Raw genomic sequence first — 22,339 nt, forward strand, 5'->3', positions numbered from 1 at the left:
GAAAATGAATGAAAAATGAAAAAAGTGAGCGTTTGCTTTCGAGCTCTGCATCTTTATGCACTATAATGGCACATCGAGCTGGATCTGAGTGATACAGTATTTAGTCTAAGCCATTACCCTGTGAGCGAACCCTGCTGATTTTCACACAGGTGAACGTGAAGCGCACACACAAGATTTGCCCCAATGCAATGCACTCTGGGTCCATTAGCTAATCTCTGCTCATTGAATTCCATTAAAATGCTAAAAAAAGGATAAGGATAATGAAAGTGCTGGGTAATCGTACAGACATGAGTTTTAAAATAAAAACACTCTCTCTGAAGCAGGCATGTCGGGTACATCCAGAGCGTAAATAAGAGCATTTAATGCATCCCTCTCTTCTTCCAATCATAATCATGAGGGATAAATAGAGCGCAGGCCGCGCTGACATGAGTCAGATTCACTGTGAGAGCTGAAACTGCTCGATATCTGCAGCAGAAACATCTGCGTCCTGCTGAAAAGCTCGATCTACTGACCTTGAGCAGACGACAAAGCAAAAACAGAACTGATTTACGCTATTTCCACCCTTATGATTGCCATCAAATGAGGTTCCAGAGAACTACGGAACTGAGGACCGGTTCTTATTCGGAACATTTAGATTTTTTAAATAACACTGGAACTAATGATCTGGTTCTTGAATGTCATTCTTCTGGCAATGTAGGTACAACACTGTAGTAAAATACTCTAAATTTAAAAGACAATTTATATTTATAGACAAAAATCAGTCTCAAACTTATCAGTCAGTCTAATTCAGGCTGGTTGAATCGGTCCTGTTCAACAAGAAACTTCAAATAAACAGAACCATTATTGTGTACATTGCTTAATTATAATACTTAATTACCCAATGCAATTAATTACCTGAATTATTACAATAAATTTAGAAACATTAAATAAATTATTTGTATTATTATACAAATATTAATTAATTATATATTAAAAATATATTTTAAAATATATTAATATTCATAATAAATATTCACAGAATAATATTTTAATATTAATAATAAAACACACAAAACCAATAACATTTTTATAAATTTTATATTTGTATTAATATTATTAATTAAAATATTCTTAAAATGTTTAGATATATTATTAATAATAAATATTAATACAATATAATAATATTATTAATAAAAACATAAAACCAGTATGCATTTAACAAATTTTATATAATTTTTATTAACATTATTAATCAAAAAATAGATTATGCATTTTGTTATGTATATATATATATACACACACACACACACACACACACACACACATACATATATATATATATATATATATTTGTGTGTTATAATGTTATTAATTAATGTTATTATAAAATATTGTTAATAATTTTTGTTGTTTTTATAAATAATATATACTATTACAATTTTGGTTCTGCTTTAATGTTTTCCTTATTCTTTTAATAATTAGCAAGTAATTTATTGTAACTGTATACTAAGCAATACTCTAAACAAAATATATGTTAAAAAAAAAATTGGTAACCTTTTTGTTTACTATATTGCTGACTATATAGTTAGGATAAATTATTCTTTACTTTTTAAATCAAAATCTTAATAGTTAAATTCCTTACGATTCCCATCCAAATGAATACTGAAAAAATTTGCATTTAATAGCAAGACGTTTTATTGAAGGTTGAAATTAACATAATGCATCAAAGGACAGTGACGCAATGAATAACAGATGCTGTGAGTTAATGGAAGCACTTTAGTTTGGAGAGCCGACCGGAGTCAAACACACGTTCAATCGACAGCAAGCTGCCAAAACAATAAAACTTAATAGACTGCTGCTGGCACAAATGCACTGATCGAAACTACCTGCCAAACAAAAAAAAACATGTAAAAGTTTCCCGCGATGGACCCACCTGGCAAGCAGACGGACAGCTCGTTGTAGCCCCCAAACGAGGCGTTGCGTATGAGTTTGCGTCCGTCGGGATGAGCCGGGCGGCCCGAGATGGTTCCTCCACAGGTGGAGAACCGGCGGCGGGCCAGGATCCCGTCTTGCTTCATCATGAGGGCGTCCGGGGGGCGGCCTCACCCTGAAGAGGGCGAGGCTGAGGGGCTGCGGCGGTAATTCGGCGGTCACCACACACACATACTCCACTGCTGCTAGTACTACAACTGATCGAGCGCTCTGAAGATACACTCACACTCTCTCTCTGTTACTCACTGCAGCTCCTCCCTCTCGCTCTACAGCGGCTGTGTGAGAGAGAGAGAGAGAGAGAGAGAGAGAGAGAGCGCCACGGCTCACATTCTTGAACGGCACTGACCACCAGAAGGGAAAAAAAAGAAAAAGAGCTTTGAGCTGCGACGTCACTAGACATCTGTAACTCATGTTGTTGTTATTTTTTCCAGTTTTATTCTGATCTGATTGCATGATGATTGTGGTGAATCTGACCAACAAAGTGTCTGGCTTATTCATCTAAAAACAAAAAAAAATTACTAAACATATATATTTCAGATTTATTACTTTTAAATTATATGTGTGTGTGTGTGTGTGTGTGTGTATATATATATATAATTGAGAGTATATATATATATATATATATATATATATATATATATTATATAAAATAAAAATACTAATAAAAGTAATTATTATCTCAGAATTTTTAATTAAACATTACAAAAATATATATATATATATGTGGGTGTGTGTGTGTTTCACAGAAAATAGAATATAAAATAATTTAATAATAACTATAGTATGAATAACTTAAAAAATTATATGAATACAATACATAATATTTATATATAGTATTTATGTAAGCAAAATGATGCATGGCTTTTATTATTATTCTCAATAGCCTATATATATATTACTATTTATATATATATATATATATATATATATATATATATATATATATACACACACTCACACACACACACACACACACACACACAGTATATAAATATATATGCAAAATATACTTTGAACTATGATGTATTCATAAACACATGATTAAGGTTTTGCCATTCTATGTGTCCATGACTCAGATATGATTTTCTCTTTCTGTCTTGGTCTCTCAGCTCGCTCACAGAGAATGCTTTATGAAGGACACTGAATCTCTAAAACACACACACACACACACACACACACACACACACACGCATGCTTCTCTAACAGCGCTGGTGAAAACAGAATCAAGCCATCGGCATCTCTGGATAGAAACACACATCTGACCTGATCACACTCTGAACTGTCAAATATGACACTGCAAAGGCTTCTGGGAGAAGCTGGAGCTGCGTGAAGATGCAGCTCTCATGAAAACTCAGATATGACTTACAGTAACCAGGTTTGTTACAAAGTCAAATCAAACAGCATTGACTTACAGTAACAGACAAGAAACATCACATGCTGAAGTTTAAGCTTACATCAGCAAAGAGCACTAATTAAATACACATATGCATAACAGACAAAATCTGCATAATGCATTCAGTGATGCAATGGAAATCGCAGTACTGGGAGTTTGTTTGAATCCATCAACTTAACTAGGAGCGCTTGTAATATGCAATAGCAGTAAGCAAAACAGCTCTAACAAGCAATGCATCTCTAAGAGAGTGTTTAGTCGCAGTAGGATCCCAAGGGAAAACTGATTTCCTTCAAGTTAATTTAGAAGCTGTTTGTTTGGAGTGAAATGTCAACAAGTAACTCACAGGAGGAGGCCTGCAGACCGCTGGGACTTCCAGTGAAGCTCTGCCTGTTTCTTGGTATGGCTTGTGCTGTAAATTCAGCCTGTTTTTGGTGAATGAACTGGAGAAGAGCTCCAGCGGAGTCAAATGAAAGGTTAAAGTAGTTCAAGCTGCTTTTAAACACTCCAGATTCCTCTTTTCTCCATCCAATCGGAACTCATGCCGCGCGTCGTAACCAATCGGAGCGTTCCTCCCGGGCTCTGCTGATGTCACACTGAAGTTGCTAGGCAACAGCCTCACCAAAAAGAAGCGAGCGGATGAGACCGCAACCATCATTCACATGGCTGTGAATGATGCCCTAATTAACATAACTAATTAAGATGCTCTGGCGGATGTATAATTCAAAGCCTACAGCTCATTATCCTGTGCTGAATGGAAGTTATGCTTCATTTATGAAGCATTTAACAAACTGAGACCTCGATTAAAAGAGCGCAAAACCAGACTGAGATCTGGCCTAATGGTTAGAGAGTTGGACTCGTGATTCAAAGGTTGCGGGTTCGAGTCTCCGGCCGGCAGGAATTGTAGGTGGGGGGGAGTGAATGTCCAGCGCTCTCTCCACCCTCAATACCACGACTGAGGTGCCCTTGAGCAAGGCACCGAACCCCCAACTGCTCCCCGGGCGCCGCAGCATAAATGGCTGCCCACTGCTCCGGGTGTGTGTTCACGGTGTGTGTGTGTTCACTGCTGTGTGTGTGTGTTCACTGCTGTGTGTGTGCACGTTGGATGGGTTAAATGCAGAGCACGAATTCCGAGTATGGGTCACCATACTTGGCTGAATGTCACTTCACATTGTCACATCACATTGTCACATTGTCTCTGTAGCTATCTGTCTGTCTGTCTGTCTGTCTGTCTATCTATCTATCTATCTATCTATCCGTCTATCTATCTATCCATCTATCCATCTATCTATCTATCTATCCATCTGCCTATCTATCCATCTGCCTAGCTATCTATCCATCTGCCTATCTATCTATCCATCTATCCATCCATATATCCGTCTATCTAGCCATCTGCCTTTCTATCCAATTATCCATCTATCCATCCATCCATCCATATATCCATCTATCTATCTATCTATCTATCTATCTATCTATCTATCTATCTATCTATCTATCTATCTATCTATCTATCTATCTATCTATCTATCTATCTATCTATCTATCTATCTATCTGTCAATCCATCTGCTTTTCTATCTATCTATCTATCTATCTATCTATCTATCTATCTATCTATCTATCTATCTATCTATCTATCTATCTATCTATCTATCTATCTATCTATCTATCTATCCATCTGCTTTTCTATCTATCTATCTATCTATCTATCTATCTATCTATCTATCTATCTATCTATCTATCTATCTATCTATCCATCTGCTTTTCTATCTATCTATCTATCTATCTATCTATCTATCTATCTATCTATCTATCTATCTATCTATCTATCTATCTATCTATCTGCTTTTCTATCCATCTATCTATCTATCTATCTCTATCTATCTGCCTACCTGTCTATCTATCCATCTATCTATAGGAGTCAGTTTGGGATAATTTGGCTGTTTAATTGTTTACTGCACTCCAGCCATCTGGTCTTGTGCCCATCAGGAGAGTCTTTAAGGGCTGATTGTTTCTCTGAATGAAGTAATACTAGCGGCTAATTTCAGCGGGTATCACTGCTGGTAATCTGTAAAAACATCGAGCACACTCAAACACGGCAGGCAACGTTTCTGTAGCCAAAGATGGGTGGAAATATTCCCTACTTAATCTGTGAGCCGTAAGCTCTGCGCTTATGACGGCAGTCACAGATCTGGAGACATGGGTCTGTTTATCTCCTGCGGATGGATGGACACACACACACACACACACACACAAACTATGCGGAAAAACACCCGAGGTCAACAGTATGTTAATCTTTTCCATAAAAAGCCATCTGATGTTTGCTTTGTACTCAAGTGAAGTCTGTTCCTATAATTCTTAAAGCCTTTGTCTCTCGTTCTAAACTTTATTCATAGAAACCTGTGTTATTTATCCTTTTGTTTCCTTCTCATAAACAAGTGTTCACTGCTCATTTGCTCAGTTTTCTGTGCTTCATCCCTTGCAACAGTATCTCAGAGTGTGTTTGTAGTAACCTAAGCAGGTGTGGGTATTCCTCGTGTGAAACTGATCTCCAGTTACGGTTTGAACTGTTTCCCACTCAACTAAATGAGTAACCCATCAGGTTAAACTGAACTAGAGTGGTTAATGATCCAGACCATTGTATTGTTCACAAAGATGATTCTGTAACTAGTGGTTGACTACACTAAAAAACAAAAAATGCTCAGAAAAAGCTAGTAAATTTCACAAGTAATCACAAAGAATTGGCACATAACACATCAAATTAAAGAAGTAGAAAGACTGAAATAGTATTTTCTTGTAAAACATATTCCAATAACTGGAAAATAATTTTTCTACAGTGTAGTTTACACAGCTGATGATGATAATGAATGACGACCAGTTAAAAGTTTAGACACACATGGCAATTTATTTCACATGATTTTAAAAGCATAATAATCTTAATTAATGTAATATAAATCAATGTATTATTATATATGAAATTTTTTATTATATATTAAATATAAAGAAATAAAACTAAACTAAATTGCTTTAAATTCTCTACTTTAGGCATCACAACATTATAATGTATAGTATGAAAAATGTATATTTTATATTTTGAGATTTGCTATAGGTTAGTTTAAAAAAATATTGTTAAATTAGTCATGTTTAGCATTACAGATTCATATTAAGTGAGCCTTAGATGAGAACAAAGATAATCTAAATTTCTAAATGGGCAAAAAGAGCATGCAATATAATATCCCATGTAATATAAACAATTCTATATGATTTTATCTATATAATAAAAAAAACTAAATACTAAAAACTACAATTAATCATTTTAAATAGTATAAGTAATGTTAGTCATCACAATATTATAATGTACAGTATAAAAAAATTAATTACATTTGAGATTTGCTATAGATTACATCTAATAATGTTATTATATTTTTAGTGTTTAGTGTTAAAAATTAACTTTAGATGACAGCAAAGGCTATGGTAACACTTCAATTTAAGGACTAGTTCTCACTATTAACTAGTTGCTTATTTGCAAACACATATTAATGCCTTATTCTACATGACCATATTTTAGATCTCTTAATCTCTACTTCATACCAAAACTTAACAACTAGCTTACTAACTATTAATACGCAGCAAATTAGGATTTTGTTTAGGGAAAACTTTTATATGAATATGAATAATTATAGTGTAATTCTTATAGTGAATATGTACTCCCTATTCTAAAGTGTTACCAAGGTTATCTAAATGCATAAATAAGGAACAAGAACAGGCAGAGTTAAGTTAAATCAGCTGATATATGCAATATCGATACCAATAATTGAAAAAAACTTTCTCTAATATCAGCTCAAAGGAACAGATATATGGTACACTGCTAAAAAAGAATGTAAATAAATATAAATTGTGGCTTATTATGGATTTTTTTACAAAAACAAAATTGCAGACAAGTGTCCAGCAAACGTGTGAATACTGTTTAACAAGCATCCCAGGATGCACCTCATTAAGTTGGTTGAAGAATCTCAAATATAAGACTCAAAGTGAGTGATAAAATAAACAAAAGCACCAGATAAGATGCTCTCAGACACAATGCGCTCAAAACCTGGTCGATGCACTAAAGGTGGGCTTTGGAAGCCACTGGAAACCTTATGCAACCTGGCTATGAGCCTGGATTAGCAGCCTAACGAATAAGCTTAAATGAGTCAGAGTACGTTTAACGCTACTAAACAAACCGCCCAAACAACCAGTATCCTCAAGAAACCCATCTCAAGTCATCTTCTAAGCTGAATACCTCACTAGGCCTTTAGGAAACCACTTGTAATGATACGATTTCACACAAAACAGCCACAATTTTCCACTTTAACAAGCAGATTTACCAATCTACAATGAAACTATGCTTGAATTCTGTTCTCACCAGGTACTATTGCAAGCGTAGAGGACACAACTACGAAAACGACATTGTCATCTAATTAAACGCACTAACTAAACATTAGAGCACTAGTCTAAGTACTTGCCTCGTGTGCATGAAGATTAATTAATCAATTAACCGCCACACTCATGCATTCAGGAGTTTTATGTCCAACCTTTTCCATTCACAATCAAACATTCATTAGCCCACAAACCCACCATGATATTCCCAAACAGAGGACGATATGTGAAAGGCATGCTCACACCCGTCCTCCCATATGCAAATGACCCTGGTCTGACGGAACATGTAGGTAAAGCAGCTTCTGATTGGCTGAGCTGCACACTGTTCATTTTAACCTCATTTGCTGTGTGTAATCCATTAAATCCAGGCCAACCACACCTGCTCTAGTCTCAAACAGAGCGAGGAGGCTAGTAAAGAGGATTTGTACGCATATATCGGTTGCCGTACTGATGCTATTCCAGGTGCTTTCTCACCGGGAGAAAGCTGCGGAGCGTCTGGCACTGAATAATTGAGTGAAACGTGGCCCACATCTGCGAGATGAACTCGCAAAGAAACTTTCTATTATACATCTCTGAGCATCAGAACACGCCCAAATGGAGTGATTCATCCCAGACTAAAAAGAAAGGGTGAATGTGCGTTCAAAGTGATGGCGAGGGGAAATTGCTGTTGCTATGGAGACCAGACAAGATGCGAGTGGTCCGATGGCTTTAAAAGGTTTTGACTAGCAGCGGTTTTGTGCAGAGGTGATCGCGTGTGTCAGCGTCTAGCCTTGCAGAGCAACTGAAAACAAGTCTCACGCCACACGTATGATGCTCAAAACGTGAACGATTAAATCAGGGACCACGACGAGCTCTAAAAACAGCAACGTGGCACATTTAATCAGATTAAAATCATCATTATAAAAGCCAAATCCTCTGACAACTTTAAAAACTGCGGTGTATGTGATCCTGGTGTGTTTTTGTGTGTGTGTGTGTATCACAGGTGGCTGTAAATATGACACAGGAATTATGACATGACTGTCTGGGTTCAGGCACCTTTTGACCTGCATGACTTTACTAAATTAACTAGACTTTGGATGAAGTCTAAAATTATAAAAAAAAAAAAAACGTATCAATACATAATTATTAATAATGAACAATTACTGAAATAATATACACACACACACACACACACACACACACACACACAATTATTGATAATAAACAGTTATTCAAATTATATATGCCTCCAAAATAAAAGCTTTTTTTTTTTATACAAAATATATGTGTGTGTACTATATATGTGTGTGTACTGTGTATACTTATGTATATATAAATACACACACATACAGTAAACATTTTTTTAATATTTACATGCATTTACATATGTATTCTTATATCTAAACATACACAAAAAACAGCACTAAATTATGTATATACATACATATATATATATACACACACACACACACACACAAACACAGACACAGACACACAGACACACACACACACTATTAACTACATTGATACATAATTATTGACAATTATAATTGAAATGAATAATTATTGATAATTAGAAATATTATTATATATCCATGTCTACATAATTATTGATAATCAACAGTTAAATAAAATAGTAATTTTTTTTTAAATAATATAGTAATTTATGCTTGATTATAGAGATTGCTTGGGTCAGTCCTATTTGTATGCCAGTCTCAGTCACTGTAATTAACAGATTAACATAACAATATAAAAAAAGTCGGCTGACTTTAATCGGGGCAATGAGTGTAACACTCAAAAAGCAACATCTAATTTAAAATAATTCAAAGAAAAATTATTCACAACAGAAAATGTGACATTTCCAAATCGCACTTAAGTTTGCTGGATAGTCTTCCATGTTTGTGGGAACCCAGGGCAGTCGCATTGTTGTTAACTAGAAGCAAAACAATGAAAGATTGCACACAATCCTCCACAAACTCTCTTCTGGTCTGATTTCGTGGCACTTCAGCGGCCTCTAGTGGTGAAAACCAACATTACAGAGGGGAAAACTGGTCACTGTGTCAACACTGAACTCAAAATCAATCCTATTTACGTTCTTAATAAATGCTTCTGAACACATTGCACCTGATTTAGTAGTAGTAGTACAAGTATAACAAATACAATAAAAACCAGCAAACAAACACAAGTTTTATATTACAGATGAAGATTTTTTGCTCCTCAATTATTATTTAAAGACAAGAGTGTTGTTTACAAAACCTTCCAGCTCAATCTAATAACATTTCCCACCTCTCAAACCACATTTCTGCTGATGTAACCTGATGTAAACTGCACAGGTCTGGGATCAGATTTCACCTTCATGTAGATTTGGTCTTTAAAGCGTTACGACCACACAGCCTGCAGGCCATAGAGGCTTATGGAGATCTGCTGCTGCTCTCTTACCGTGGCTGTAGCTGACGCCCGGGCTGAGGGAGGGGCTTGTGAGCAGGTCTTTACAGGGTGTGTGCAGCCCCGCCTCCTTCCCACGCTGACTCATCCTTCCCGGGGTCAGAAGCGCCGCATCGTCACCAGGCATTAAGGCAGCTGTGGAACAATAACAAAAGACAGAAGATGCATTCATAAAACAACGGATACTGAATCTGATTTTAAAGGGTCATGAAACCCCAGACTACTTTTACAGAGATTTTAGCAGAAGTGTTTGTGTGGCACATCAAAGAAGACAATAGCTATGTTTCCATCCAAAGATTTGAATTAAATTTGTGCGCAAAACTGGAATGTCACATAAATTGAAATATTTGCGAATAAAGCATTGTTTCCATCCAAGGAGTCCAAGAGAACAAAACCGTCACTTCCTGATAAACTGGCACTAAATATCACTAAGAAAACAAGGAGAAGCCACTGAATATGTGACCCTGGAGCGCAAAACCAGTCTGAAGTCTCTGGGGTATATTTGTAGCAATAGCCATACACTGTATGGGTCAAAATTATTGATTTTTCTTTACGCCAAAAATCATTAGGATATTAAGTAAAGATCACGTTCCATGAAGATATTTTGTAAATTTCTTACCGTAAATATATCAAAACTGAATTTTTGATTAGTAATATGCACTGCTAAGAACTTCATTTGGACAACTTTAAAGATAATTTTCTCAATATTTAGATTTTTTTTTTTGCACCCTCAGATTTCAGATTTTCAAATAGTTGTATCTCGGCCAAATATTGCCCTAAACCATACATCAATGGAAAGCTTATTTATGCAGCTTTCAGATGATGTATAAATCTCAATGTCGAAAAATTGACACTAAAGAACAAATTGACACCATGTGGTCCATGGTCACATATAATAATTATGATAAATGACTTGCACCTCAGAGCGAGCAGATGAAACACACAATTGCATAGAAGTCATATTTTTAAAATGCGCATCTTGGCGTTTCCATCCAGCGGTTTTTTTTTTTTTTTTGCAATATTCCAAAATGCACATAAAAATAGGTGGATGGAAACATAGCTAATGTTAGCATCCGATACTTTTAACAGTTGGAGAAAACTGATTAATTTTTAAAAACATTTTTTTTTAAACTATTTTAATTTTTGCGGTATTTTCATCTTCCGGGTTTACAATCTACATCGTGTTGACGTCACAATTTGTGATGTGGCAAAGGACTATAGTACATGACGGGTCGGTGTCTATTAAATTATTCATGAGACTGCGTGTTCTTATCCTATGAGAAGACGCTTCACTTAATTATTCACAACAGCATGTGCTGATTTGCTATGACAGACGCTTCAGACAGTTTTTTTCCTGGCTGTTGTGTTGACATTATTTTCAGATTTACAGAATGTTAAAAAGAGATATCAAAAATCAAAAACCCTTCTATAAAAACCTTTAACTCTAATATGTCAAGAAAATTAAGCAAGAATTTTAAACCTGGCTTTATCTAATATTCAGATAAATTTTCTGGAATGTATGAAAATTAGTATGTTTTATTTGATTAATTAAATTTGATTTTATATACATAGAAGGCATATTAAATGCAAGTAAAATATCTACTGTTTCAAATAACTTTTGTGAAAATAAAATGCTGAAGTATGGGTGAAATAATGTTCCATCGTCATTCAGCATAACACAAATATTCATGTAAATATTATTATTAAAATATACAAAAGAATAAATGATCATACTAAATTTTATTATATTTTAAATTAGATTAAAATCTTTCTGATAACAAATGGGTAAAACCTAAAGTGGTCTGAAGGATATATTTGTAAATATTTAAAATGGCAATTAATTAGTATTTTGGGGAGCTGCAATGCGATCCTTAAGAGTCTTGTAATGTCATCTAATGACTCTTGCTCTAAAGATACCTGACAAGATTTTACGTTATTTAAACTATTGTTACACTGGTAAAAATCATGGTAAAAATGTATGATAGTCTTTATTTTTGCTCAGAATTTTTTTTTTATTTTTTTAAAAAGGACATTCTAATGAGTGAATAATTCTACTAAACTTTTGTTTTGATACTTAAAACCCTTTTCGTCTTCAACCCTTTAAATTAGATAATGCATCATTTGCTAATTGCACATAACATTTCAGAAAACTTGTAATACAAAAAATATTTGCAATGCTTAATAATGAGTCAACTGGGGAATATGGTGATATTTTATTTTAAAAAATTAAAAAATAAATCCAAAGGATGTGGTTTGGATGGGGTTTATAAACACTGGATTTCTATTGATTTCATTCGAGTCAGATAGACCATTTTTGCTGTCTGAACTTCCACGTTAGTTTAACTGATGCACATTTTGTTGTAAAGTGCCCCCTCTAGTGGCCAACACAATAAATAAAAACAGATAACAAAAACTGTTTTCTGTATTTTCTCCTTCTGAAGGTGCTGTTTTTAAAAACAGATTAAAGTGAGTGTTTAACATGACTGTTTCAAATATAATCTCTTCATCATCACACACAACCTTACAGCACTGCAACAGGATTACAAAAATTGATTGTCACTATTGATTGTCTGTGTGTGAGTATGTGTGTGTGTGTGTGTGTGCAGCTGAGGAAATTTAATGCATGAGAAAATCTGCACAATGACGCAGCATAAAATGGGTGAAATGCACACTTCTAGTGAATATATGCATGTGTGTGTGCTTGTGTTGCTACACGTGTATAACAGCACACACACACACACACACACAGGTCGGTCGCGTAATGTGATGCAAAAGCAAATAAAGGAGAAGCTGAAGCGACAGAGCTGAATCACTTTATGCTAATCATTCATAAGAGGTGCTCGTTTGAGATGCAATATGAATATTTCATCCTCATCACCAAGGCTGTGAAGAAACTAATTACTAATGAGCCAATTAACCAAACAGCCGCGTGAGAAATCTCAAATTGTGAGTTATCGCGAGCTTTATTCTCTGTCTCACATTAATCTACACTTCAGCTGTTTGCACACAAATGTCCCTTAGACGTGGTAACTTCTGTAGGAAATGAAATGTCACTGTCAGACTTTAAAGCATCTGAGCATGTTTAAATGTTTGTTGCGTGTTTGCTGCACATCAGAGTCACACCGAATGTTCTGAGCCCTTGTAATGAGCTTCTCATTGGAAAACACTTTTTATAGATAGAAAGGTAATAATCTAGATGGAAGTAGGCCTATAAACTGGAGCACAACCACAATCAAAATATATGAGGGCAGACTTCTGCACACACATACAGAGAGTATGTTTGGAATTTGATTTAATTTACATATCATATAAATATAAAATATAATATATATTTGTATTAAAAATATATCAATTATATGTGTGTGTTAAGAAGTCGATTTTTTAAAATAGATATATTTTAACATACAATGTGATAAAAATGTATATTGATAAATTATGCATTATAATTATGTATAATAAATTACATGTAAATGTACACATTTTACATAAATGTATTTCCAAAACTTTTGTTTCATATTCAATCTTGCTGCCACATATAAATGCTTTTTTTCAATTATAAAAACTTATATTGACAAAATTACGTTATTATATATATGTATACATTTTATATAAATTTATTTCCAAAAATATCATCTTTCATTTCCAATCATGCTGCCATATATAAACATTATAAAAATGTATATTGATGAAATTATATATATACACCTTTATAAATTTTATATAATTTTTTTAAAATAAAACAATGAAACAATGAATTAATAAATAATTGAATTAATTTAATAACTATTTATTTCCAAGATGATATTTGGACACCACTCACTGAATTAAACTGAATTGTAAAATATGTATTGTAGCAAGTTCATGTGACTATAAAAAAATAACAGTTTTGAAAGAAGAAAATATTTTATTGTTTATTGTTGATTCTGTTCCACATACTATTAAAACTTCTGTATACAGAATATAACATTAAGTATATCATTCGCGAACTTTGACACGCAGAAGCACAGATAACACACACACACACACACACAGATGAATGTCAGCTTCTTACCTGGGGTGACAGGGTTTTCTCTGCTCTCTGCATGATGCTGAACACACACACACACGCACGCATGTCACAGACAGACACACAGCGAGGGTCCGCCAGGCAGTGTTGGTTTTGGTGGGATTTTGTGCATTGGGACACGTTGGCAGCAGACAGATAGACGGCATGAAAAAAAGACAAACAGGGAAAAAAAAGAAAAGCAGCATTAGTTAAAAATGACACACGCAATGACACATAAGACACTAGCAACAAAATCCAACTGAACAGAGCAAGAAAGACTAAGCAGAACAAAATCAGGGAAGGTTAGACGAGCCACACACACACACACACACACTCTCTCACACACACACACGCACGCGCGTGCACACACACACGCACGCACGCACACACACATATACATCACAGTCCAGACAATGTGGATTAGCAAAGATTATAGTGAACAGAGATCAAAGCCACGACAATACAAAGCTCTGGGATTCTGATTGGTCGACACATCTGTCAATCAAACAGTACAACAAACACACTTGAGTAATTGGCACCCACATTGAGTCCCGTTTAATCAAATGAAGCCGGTTTGAGGTCATGTAGGTTATTGATGGATTAATAAAGCTTTTAGAGCCTCTATGGACGGCTGTAATTGAATGAAATCTATACAGTGTGTGACCAGTTTATACAGTGTTGAACCATTAATGCCAGTTCCCTTTATTAGCTGTGTTTGTAAAGCATCATACTTGGGGTTAGTGATCTGAACAAACACTTAAATCGCACCTCAAATCATGTGGATTGCTGTTCATTTGTTTATATAATAAAAAAGGAACATATTGAACATAAAACTAACTAGACTAATCATGTCAGTCTGTCTGAATGTACGATAAACCAGCGAACCTAATCTGTTAAAATGTTTTAGTTCTGTACAAACATAATTTAATAACAGTCAGAGCGGATAGAAAAGCTCAAGGATTTATGATGTTAGTTTGACCACTTATGACAGTGTCAAAGCTGTTTTCAGCATTACTGGGATTAAGTTATAAAAAAACACTGAATCAATCCAAAAGCCTCTTTCACTTTGCACTGCATTGTGGGCAGTTTTGTTATTGTGAACCAAAACTAAAATGGTTAAAAATTATTTGTATTACTCTTTAAGCTGAAATAAGTTGGAGTATTAACATGACTAAAACTGAAGTAAAATAAGGCTAAATAGAAATAAAAAAAACTACTACTACAAATTAAAAAGAAAATAATTTTCTACTAATATATAATAATTACTAAACCTATAACTAAAATTCAAATGAAAACTGAAGATATGAAAGCTACTTAGAAAATAAAGCTAAATAGAAAGAGAAAAAAACGACTAAAAATGACAAAAAGCACAACAAAATGATTAAAATGATTAAAATTAATAAATAATAATAAAAAAGATAATAAAAACAAACAAAAACACTAAATATGACAAAATTACTCAAAATTTGAAAGAAAATGTAAAATGTTAAATATGAATGCATGTTAAATATAATAATATAATTAAATATTTAAAATGTAACAATACACTGTAAAAAAAAAAAAAAAAAAAGAAAGATGGGCAAACTTAAAAGTTGAAGGCAACCAGCTTCAGCAGATTTTTGAGTTTTCTCAACTTATTTTTTAGGAGATTTCTCAAATTTTGTTGTATAAACTTAAAACAAGAAGTTGAGAAAACTCAAAAATCTGCTTGACTTGAACTTTTAAGTTTGCCCATCTTTTTTTTTTTACAGTGTACAGTGCTTCTAGAAAATCGTGTTCCTTTATATGACGTCATACAATAAAAGAAAATTATAAAAATAAATAAAAATCCAGCTTTGCAAATTTTGCCTTACAACAAACTAATAAAATATACTGGCTGTAATTAAAGCAAAAGGTGGCTCTACGAAGTATTAAATCAGGAGACTGATGTCTTTTCCAACCCTATTATTCAATTTTTTTCTATAATTTTCAGAACTTGCCTTTTTCTTTTAGTTTGATGTTGTAAGGCAAATATATATTATATTCTAAACAAAAACTACTTAAAATGGCAATAGAACAAATTGACTAAACTTTAATTTCAAATGAAAACTGAAAACATAAAAACAAAAGCTAATTCAAAATATTACGAAATATTATAACAGTATATAGATAATACTGAAATAACACAGGCTGTGGGATATGCTATACATGTGTCCCAAATTCTGTACCGCACATTTTAGCAAATGCAGTAGACCGTCTGGTAAATTAATGTGAACATAAAAAGTGAAAGCTTTAATATACAACACGCATACTACATGATAAACAGTAGAGTGTGCTATTCTCAAGCTCAGCCAAAAATACTGTACGGTTTAAAATAAAGCCAATCTCAGGGCTGTTTCTATCACGGATGACGGCATGTTTTCATAGCGCAGCCTGGAACGCATCTGTTTGGTAATCCTTAAACAACTCCACGTCTGCTCCGTTTCCTCCAGCATCCGTGTTAATGATACTGCTCATGTTTGTCTATTCAGTTTCCTTTGAGCTTCCCAAAAAGAGAGTGATAAAACTATAAAAATGCAACAACTTCCCGCTGAAGGCCTCGAAAGCTCTCAGATACTGTATTGATCATCTATTTAACCAAACCTTGACTATTTCCTCCAGGTCACATTCTACAGGTAATCTGCTATATAAATATCACAAACTGAAAGCTTTTTTAGACATTAGCTATTTATGAATATTTACATTTTATAATATTTAAACAGTAAAAGTTGCACTCAGTTATGATATGGAGAGTCGTCAAGCAAAAGCAACCGTTTAAATGCCACTGTCGAAATGCACGATTCAATGCCAGCCTTCATTAATTTATTCAGTGAGTAAAAGCGTCTGATAATAGGAGGGTTAGCGAGTTACAGAAAGTATTATTCAGCTGGTCATGTGATGTCGGCACCCATGAGGCGGTTCATTACCAACTAGAATGAAACGGCTTTTATTAGGCCATAGATATGACTGGAGACATTTAATTTTTTCTCTCCGAAAGAAATTCATACTTTTATTCAGCAAGGACGCATTAACCTGATCCAAATCGACAGCAAAGACATTTGTAATGTCATATAATATTTCTATTTCAAATAAAGGCTGTTCTTTTAAACTTTCTACTCATCATAAAATCCTGATATTAAGCAGCACAACCGTTTTCGACATTGATAAGCAGAAATGTTTCTTGAGCAGCAAATCAGCGCATTAGACAGATTTCTGAAGGATCATGTGACGCTGAAGACTGGAGTAATGATGCAGAAAAGTAAGCTTTGATCACAGAAATCAATTACATTTTACTACATATTCAAATAGAAAACAGTTATTTTAAATCATAATAATATTCCACAATTTATAATGCCTTTTTGTGAAATAAAGCCAAGCCTTGGTGAGCATAAGTCACTTCTTTCAAAAACATTCACTAGCCTCAAAGTTTTGAATGACAGTGTTTGTAGTCAGACTATACGTAATAAATCAAAACAGACATGTTCAAGGTCCCTCCAGGACAGATTTAGTTCTTCTGCGGCGCTGGTCTGATGCTAAATTATGGTGATGACACATGGTTCAGTCTAGAAGTACAAATCAATGGAATTGCTCATCAGCAGCCACACACAGAATCTATTAATTCAGCACTAAATGTGAGAGAAAATCAACATAATTCTGCAGAATGAATTTGCATGTGGTCAAACAGAGCTGGAAACATGATTAAATGAACCAAAATATAAAATAAATGGACATGCAAGAGAATTTAAATGATCTTCCAATCCAAATAGTATCGATGCAATCAATCCCACGGTGCCTTGCATCAGCATGGTTTCTGCTGAGCTTCAAAATCAATATAAGCACACAGTGTGCCTAAAGATTGACATAAACAGAACAGATGTGTATGCATGCAATGAATGTTGCAACCTTGTATATTTATTATGCAATTCAAGATGCATGTGACTGACTAATGAATAATATTTAACAAATGCATTTTTTTCTCACTGCTTAACCTAAATGGCCACAAAGTCCTGTTGAGACTCGGCTCAGTGGTTTTGTTTAACATTCGGCTGCCAATGTTTAAGCATCTCTTCTGGAGTGAATTCAGATGAGTAAAGCGTCCTGCAAAACAAAGACGACAGCTGATGTTTTAAAGCCTCGGCGTTTGGGTGTTTTCCAGCAAATCCACATGGGAGATTAATGCGAAACACTCAAGAGCATTCGGTGTCTGCTCGCGCACAAACAAACAGTCGACGGGCCGGTACTCGACAGCATGGCGTTTCTGCCAGATCAGCACTGTCATGACTTTAACACCAAGTCACAAAACAACAGAAAAAGGCCTGGGAATTCACAGAAGCATCAACAGTCAGAGCTGAAGCTTTATAAAACACCTAGAAAGAGTTGCGGTGTTCATCTGGAGGCGGTACAGTCAGTCCCGAGGACGCAATTAAAGAAAATTAAAGCGCTTTTAAAGCACTGTGACTCACAAAAGCTTTTAGGAATGCGCAAGACTCGATTTGCAGTCGTTTTATTGTAGTCTTACTATATGCTGGTATTATTAATTTGTGGTGGTAATAATAAAAACACTTAATTACAAAAATCAGACTCACAGATGCCTACTTTTAGAAATGTATATATTTAATATATTCTACTTATTTAATTTAATTTATAAGATTATATATTAAATATAAATATACATACATATACAAATACAAACAAATATATAAAGAAACTCAAATTCTCAAATATATATGTATACATATATATATATATATATATATATATATATATATATATATATATATATATATATATATATATATATATATATATATATATATATATATATATATATATATATATATATAAAAATATAAAAGTCAGACTTGCAGATGCCTACTTTTAGAAAAGTTTATATTTATCTCCTCACCAGGCCAAAGCATATATGCATATATACTCACATTAGGGGTGGGCGATATGGGAAAAATATCATATCACGATTTTTTATAGAAATATCACGATTCACGATTTTTATCCCAATTCTTTGTTAGTTTTACTATTTTGGTTTTACAAGTTGTCTGAGCATTACAGCCAAACTAGAAAGACAAAGATGCATGGCAGATATTTAGGCCAAAGTGGGTGAAGATAAAAAATCTTTGTCATTATTTTATTTTTCTTATTAAAAAATAAGAACAAAGATACACATTACAAATACACATAATATACAAATAAAACAAACAGTGCTTTATTTCCAGGTACAATAGGTGTATTTAGCAGAGCATTCAATGAAATTGAATGAACAAATATAAAAATAAAACACTAGATAGACTGATTCCTAAAGCAACTGTATTAAAGTGTTTCAGTCAAGAATAGTGAGTGATTTTTCTCTTTTGCGTTTTGTTGTTTTGTTAACGTTAAATGAATAGTTCCCCCACAAATTAATATTCTGTCATCTGTCTGTCAATTCTGTCATAATGTTGTATTTTTATATCATCATTTACTCAAAAGTTGTTTTAAACCGGAATGAGTTTCTTTCTTCTGCTGAACATTTATAAATGCTATTTTGAAGAAGGTGGAAAACCAAACAGTTGCTGGTCCTCAGTGACTTCCATAGGATTTTTCTTTCCTACTATCAAAGTCAATGTAGACCAGCAACTGTTTGGTTTTCCACTGAGTAAATAATGACAGAAATTCAATTTTAGGGTGAACTATCCCTTTAATGACAGTCGACAGCATGTTTAGTGTCCTGTCCCTTTAAGAGCTGCACGCATCTAATATACAGTACAGACACGCATCCGTTTCTCTCTTAACTATTTACTTTCATTTTAGAGATAACCAACTCAGTCTGTATGTAAACCTTGTGTGTATTGACAGTATTAGCGCAAAAGATAAGTTAGTTGAGTAATCAGGCGCTGTTAGACAGGCGTTTTAGTGCGCGTGCTTCAGGTGTATGCGCTCAGAACAAGCGCACGTCAGACCAGCGCGCGAATTAAACATTTAACCAGCAAGGCTTGTATGCAAATAATGTACTTTTGCGATCGCGAATAAGTGCAGTGTCCTGTCAGAGTAACTCTACTGCTGTATGTCGTGTTGTACAGTACATAGAGACGGCGGCGCCAGAACTGTATTTGACAATGTGCGCGGTAGCGCGATACTACGATATTTCTTCAAAAGCAGATCGTGGAGACATTTTTATCGTCCACGATCAAAAATCGTCATATCGCACACCCCTAACTCACATATAAATTTCTATGAACTTTTAATCTTTTTTTCATGGTCATTGATATCTGTTCATTAGATATCAATATTCCAATAATCATGTAAACAAATTGAGAGATGCACTAGAATTATTTTATAAATGCATTGCCAGCATGACACTAATGCTGTAGATTATGCTGAAAATAATCTGCAAAGAAACTGGGTGTTATATGTGACTCTTTCACAGTCAAAAACTCTCATGTTACATAAGCAAATAAGTGTTTTTTGTGACAAGAATGAGAAGAGAAAGGGAAAAAGTGATGGGAGAAAGAGAACAGAGGGTGAGAGGAAGGTAAAGCTGCTGTATAGAGTATCAATCCATCACTGGGATGCTTTCAGATGCGCCTCATTGGCTGGTAATGGGCCGCTCTGGTCCTGGGGTGGATCCTATTACCTCCGCGGTGGTCTTGCTGTTCTTTAATATAGCATTAATATACCGCCGGGCCGTTTCAAATGGCGTGGCAGTCTACTTTTTAGCACCAAATCTCCCTGAAATTGTGTTCCGTTTGAGAGAACATTGCGGAGGTGACGGGATGGTAATGTCACCGAACCACTTTCCATCCACTTCAGGAGTGTGAAAATGTCAATGAAGTCTGAGAAGGCAAAGGCATCGGATGGGCGAATGACGTCTGTCAGCTGGTCTTACAGGATTCAGCAAACACTTGCTAATGGCAGACGTTTAGCATCACACGCAGCTGACGAGGAAGAGGTGGAGGTGACAAACACACAAGATGCCAGAAGAAGAGGGATGGAGGAAAGGTGAAGCTTTACTGGCAAAGAAACAGAGCAATGAAAACAAACAGACGGCAGCAGGACAAATAACGATGGAAAATAAACAAATCCAGTTTACATTAGACATTGGCCTGAGAATGAGAGCAGGCTAGAGACAGTGCTCACATGCTTATGATATACTGAATCAAATATGAGACACCAAACTCTCAAATAAGTAAATCTAAAATATTCTAAAAATATATATAAAAAATATAGTTTATTAAATAATATATGAAAATGAAAACTATATTAAAAAAAAGAATTTTCAAATGTAAAAAACTAACAACATTTACATAAACAGTGGTGGCCAAAATTATTAGAACACCTGACCTTTTTTGCCTCTAAATCATGATTTCATTTCATAATGTTCATGAAACATGCAGATGGTTGATCTGATCACAACAAATATCAGATGAAGTGGGTCGTACTGTTTTTATTCACTTTTAACTTTAATATTTGGCATGTCTCCCTTTTGCAGCAATTACAGCAGCACATCTCTCTGGCATAGTGTCAGTATATTTCCTTGCCCCAAATTTGCTCGATGGGGTTGACGTCTGGACTTTGAGGGGACAGTCCATCATTTTCAATGTTACAGCAGATTCCTTCTGTCGCCGGTAGTTCTGGCAATAGTTTGTTTTATGGGTATTGTAATGGCCAATTCAACAAAAACAACAGAAAACTCTTAAATATGTCAAGTGTTCTAATAAATTTGGCCACAACTGTGTAAAATTCATATATGAAATAGGCTTGCTGCGATAGATGGTGTTAAGCCGCAACACCGGTTATGTCACTTGCCCACCGCGGCACCGTCCCCGACCGTCTTTTTTTTTTTTTTTTTTAATAGTAATAGAAATCATTTAATTCAGTTAGAGGACACTACAATTAAAACTGAACATGGCACCGAATGAGCAACAGTCACGCATCACAGATCAGATTTAATTTATCACGTGAGGAGAGAGAGTCGAGCTGACTGACAAGAAGAGTGAGGTGAAAAGACAAGACCATGGCAGAAGGGTTTCAAAAAGAAATGTAAAAGTGCCCGTTTTAAAAATATTTTGGATTTTGAAAA

The 22,339-nt window shown here is 34.6% G+C and overlaps 1 protein-coding gene across 6 annotated transcripts in view; it reads right to left on the reverse strand.

Annotated features, from left to right (window-relative positions):
* Positions 1–22,339, reverse strand: part of LOC306858802 (oxysterol-binding protein-related protein 8-like) — an 83,264-nt gene that overhangs the window by 33,728 nt on the left and 27,197 nt on the right. For 2 of the 6 annotated variants that reach the window (XM_079399541.1, XM_079399540.1), the window contains exons 3-4: positions 14,254–14,280; positions 10,197–10,337 (exon numbers count right to left, since the gene is read on the reverse strand). In XM_079399541.1, coding sequence (XP_079255667.1) covers positions 10,197–10,329 — 133 coding nt within the window. In that variant the 5' untranslated portion in view covers positions 10,330–10,337; positions 14,254–14,280. Of the gene's footprint in view, positions 1–10,196; positions 10,338–14,253; positions 14,291–22,339 lie in introns of all 6 variants that reach the window. The other 4 variants (XM_079399538.1, XM_079399537.1, XM_079399542.1 and 1 more) reach the window with 2 other exon arrangements.

This window comes from Barbus barbus, assembly GCF_936440315.1.
Source record: "Barbus barbus genome assembly, chromosome: 39".
Lineage (NCBI taxonomy): Eukaryota > Metazoa > Chordata > Actinopteri > Cypriniformes > Cyprinidae > Barbus > Barbus barbus.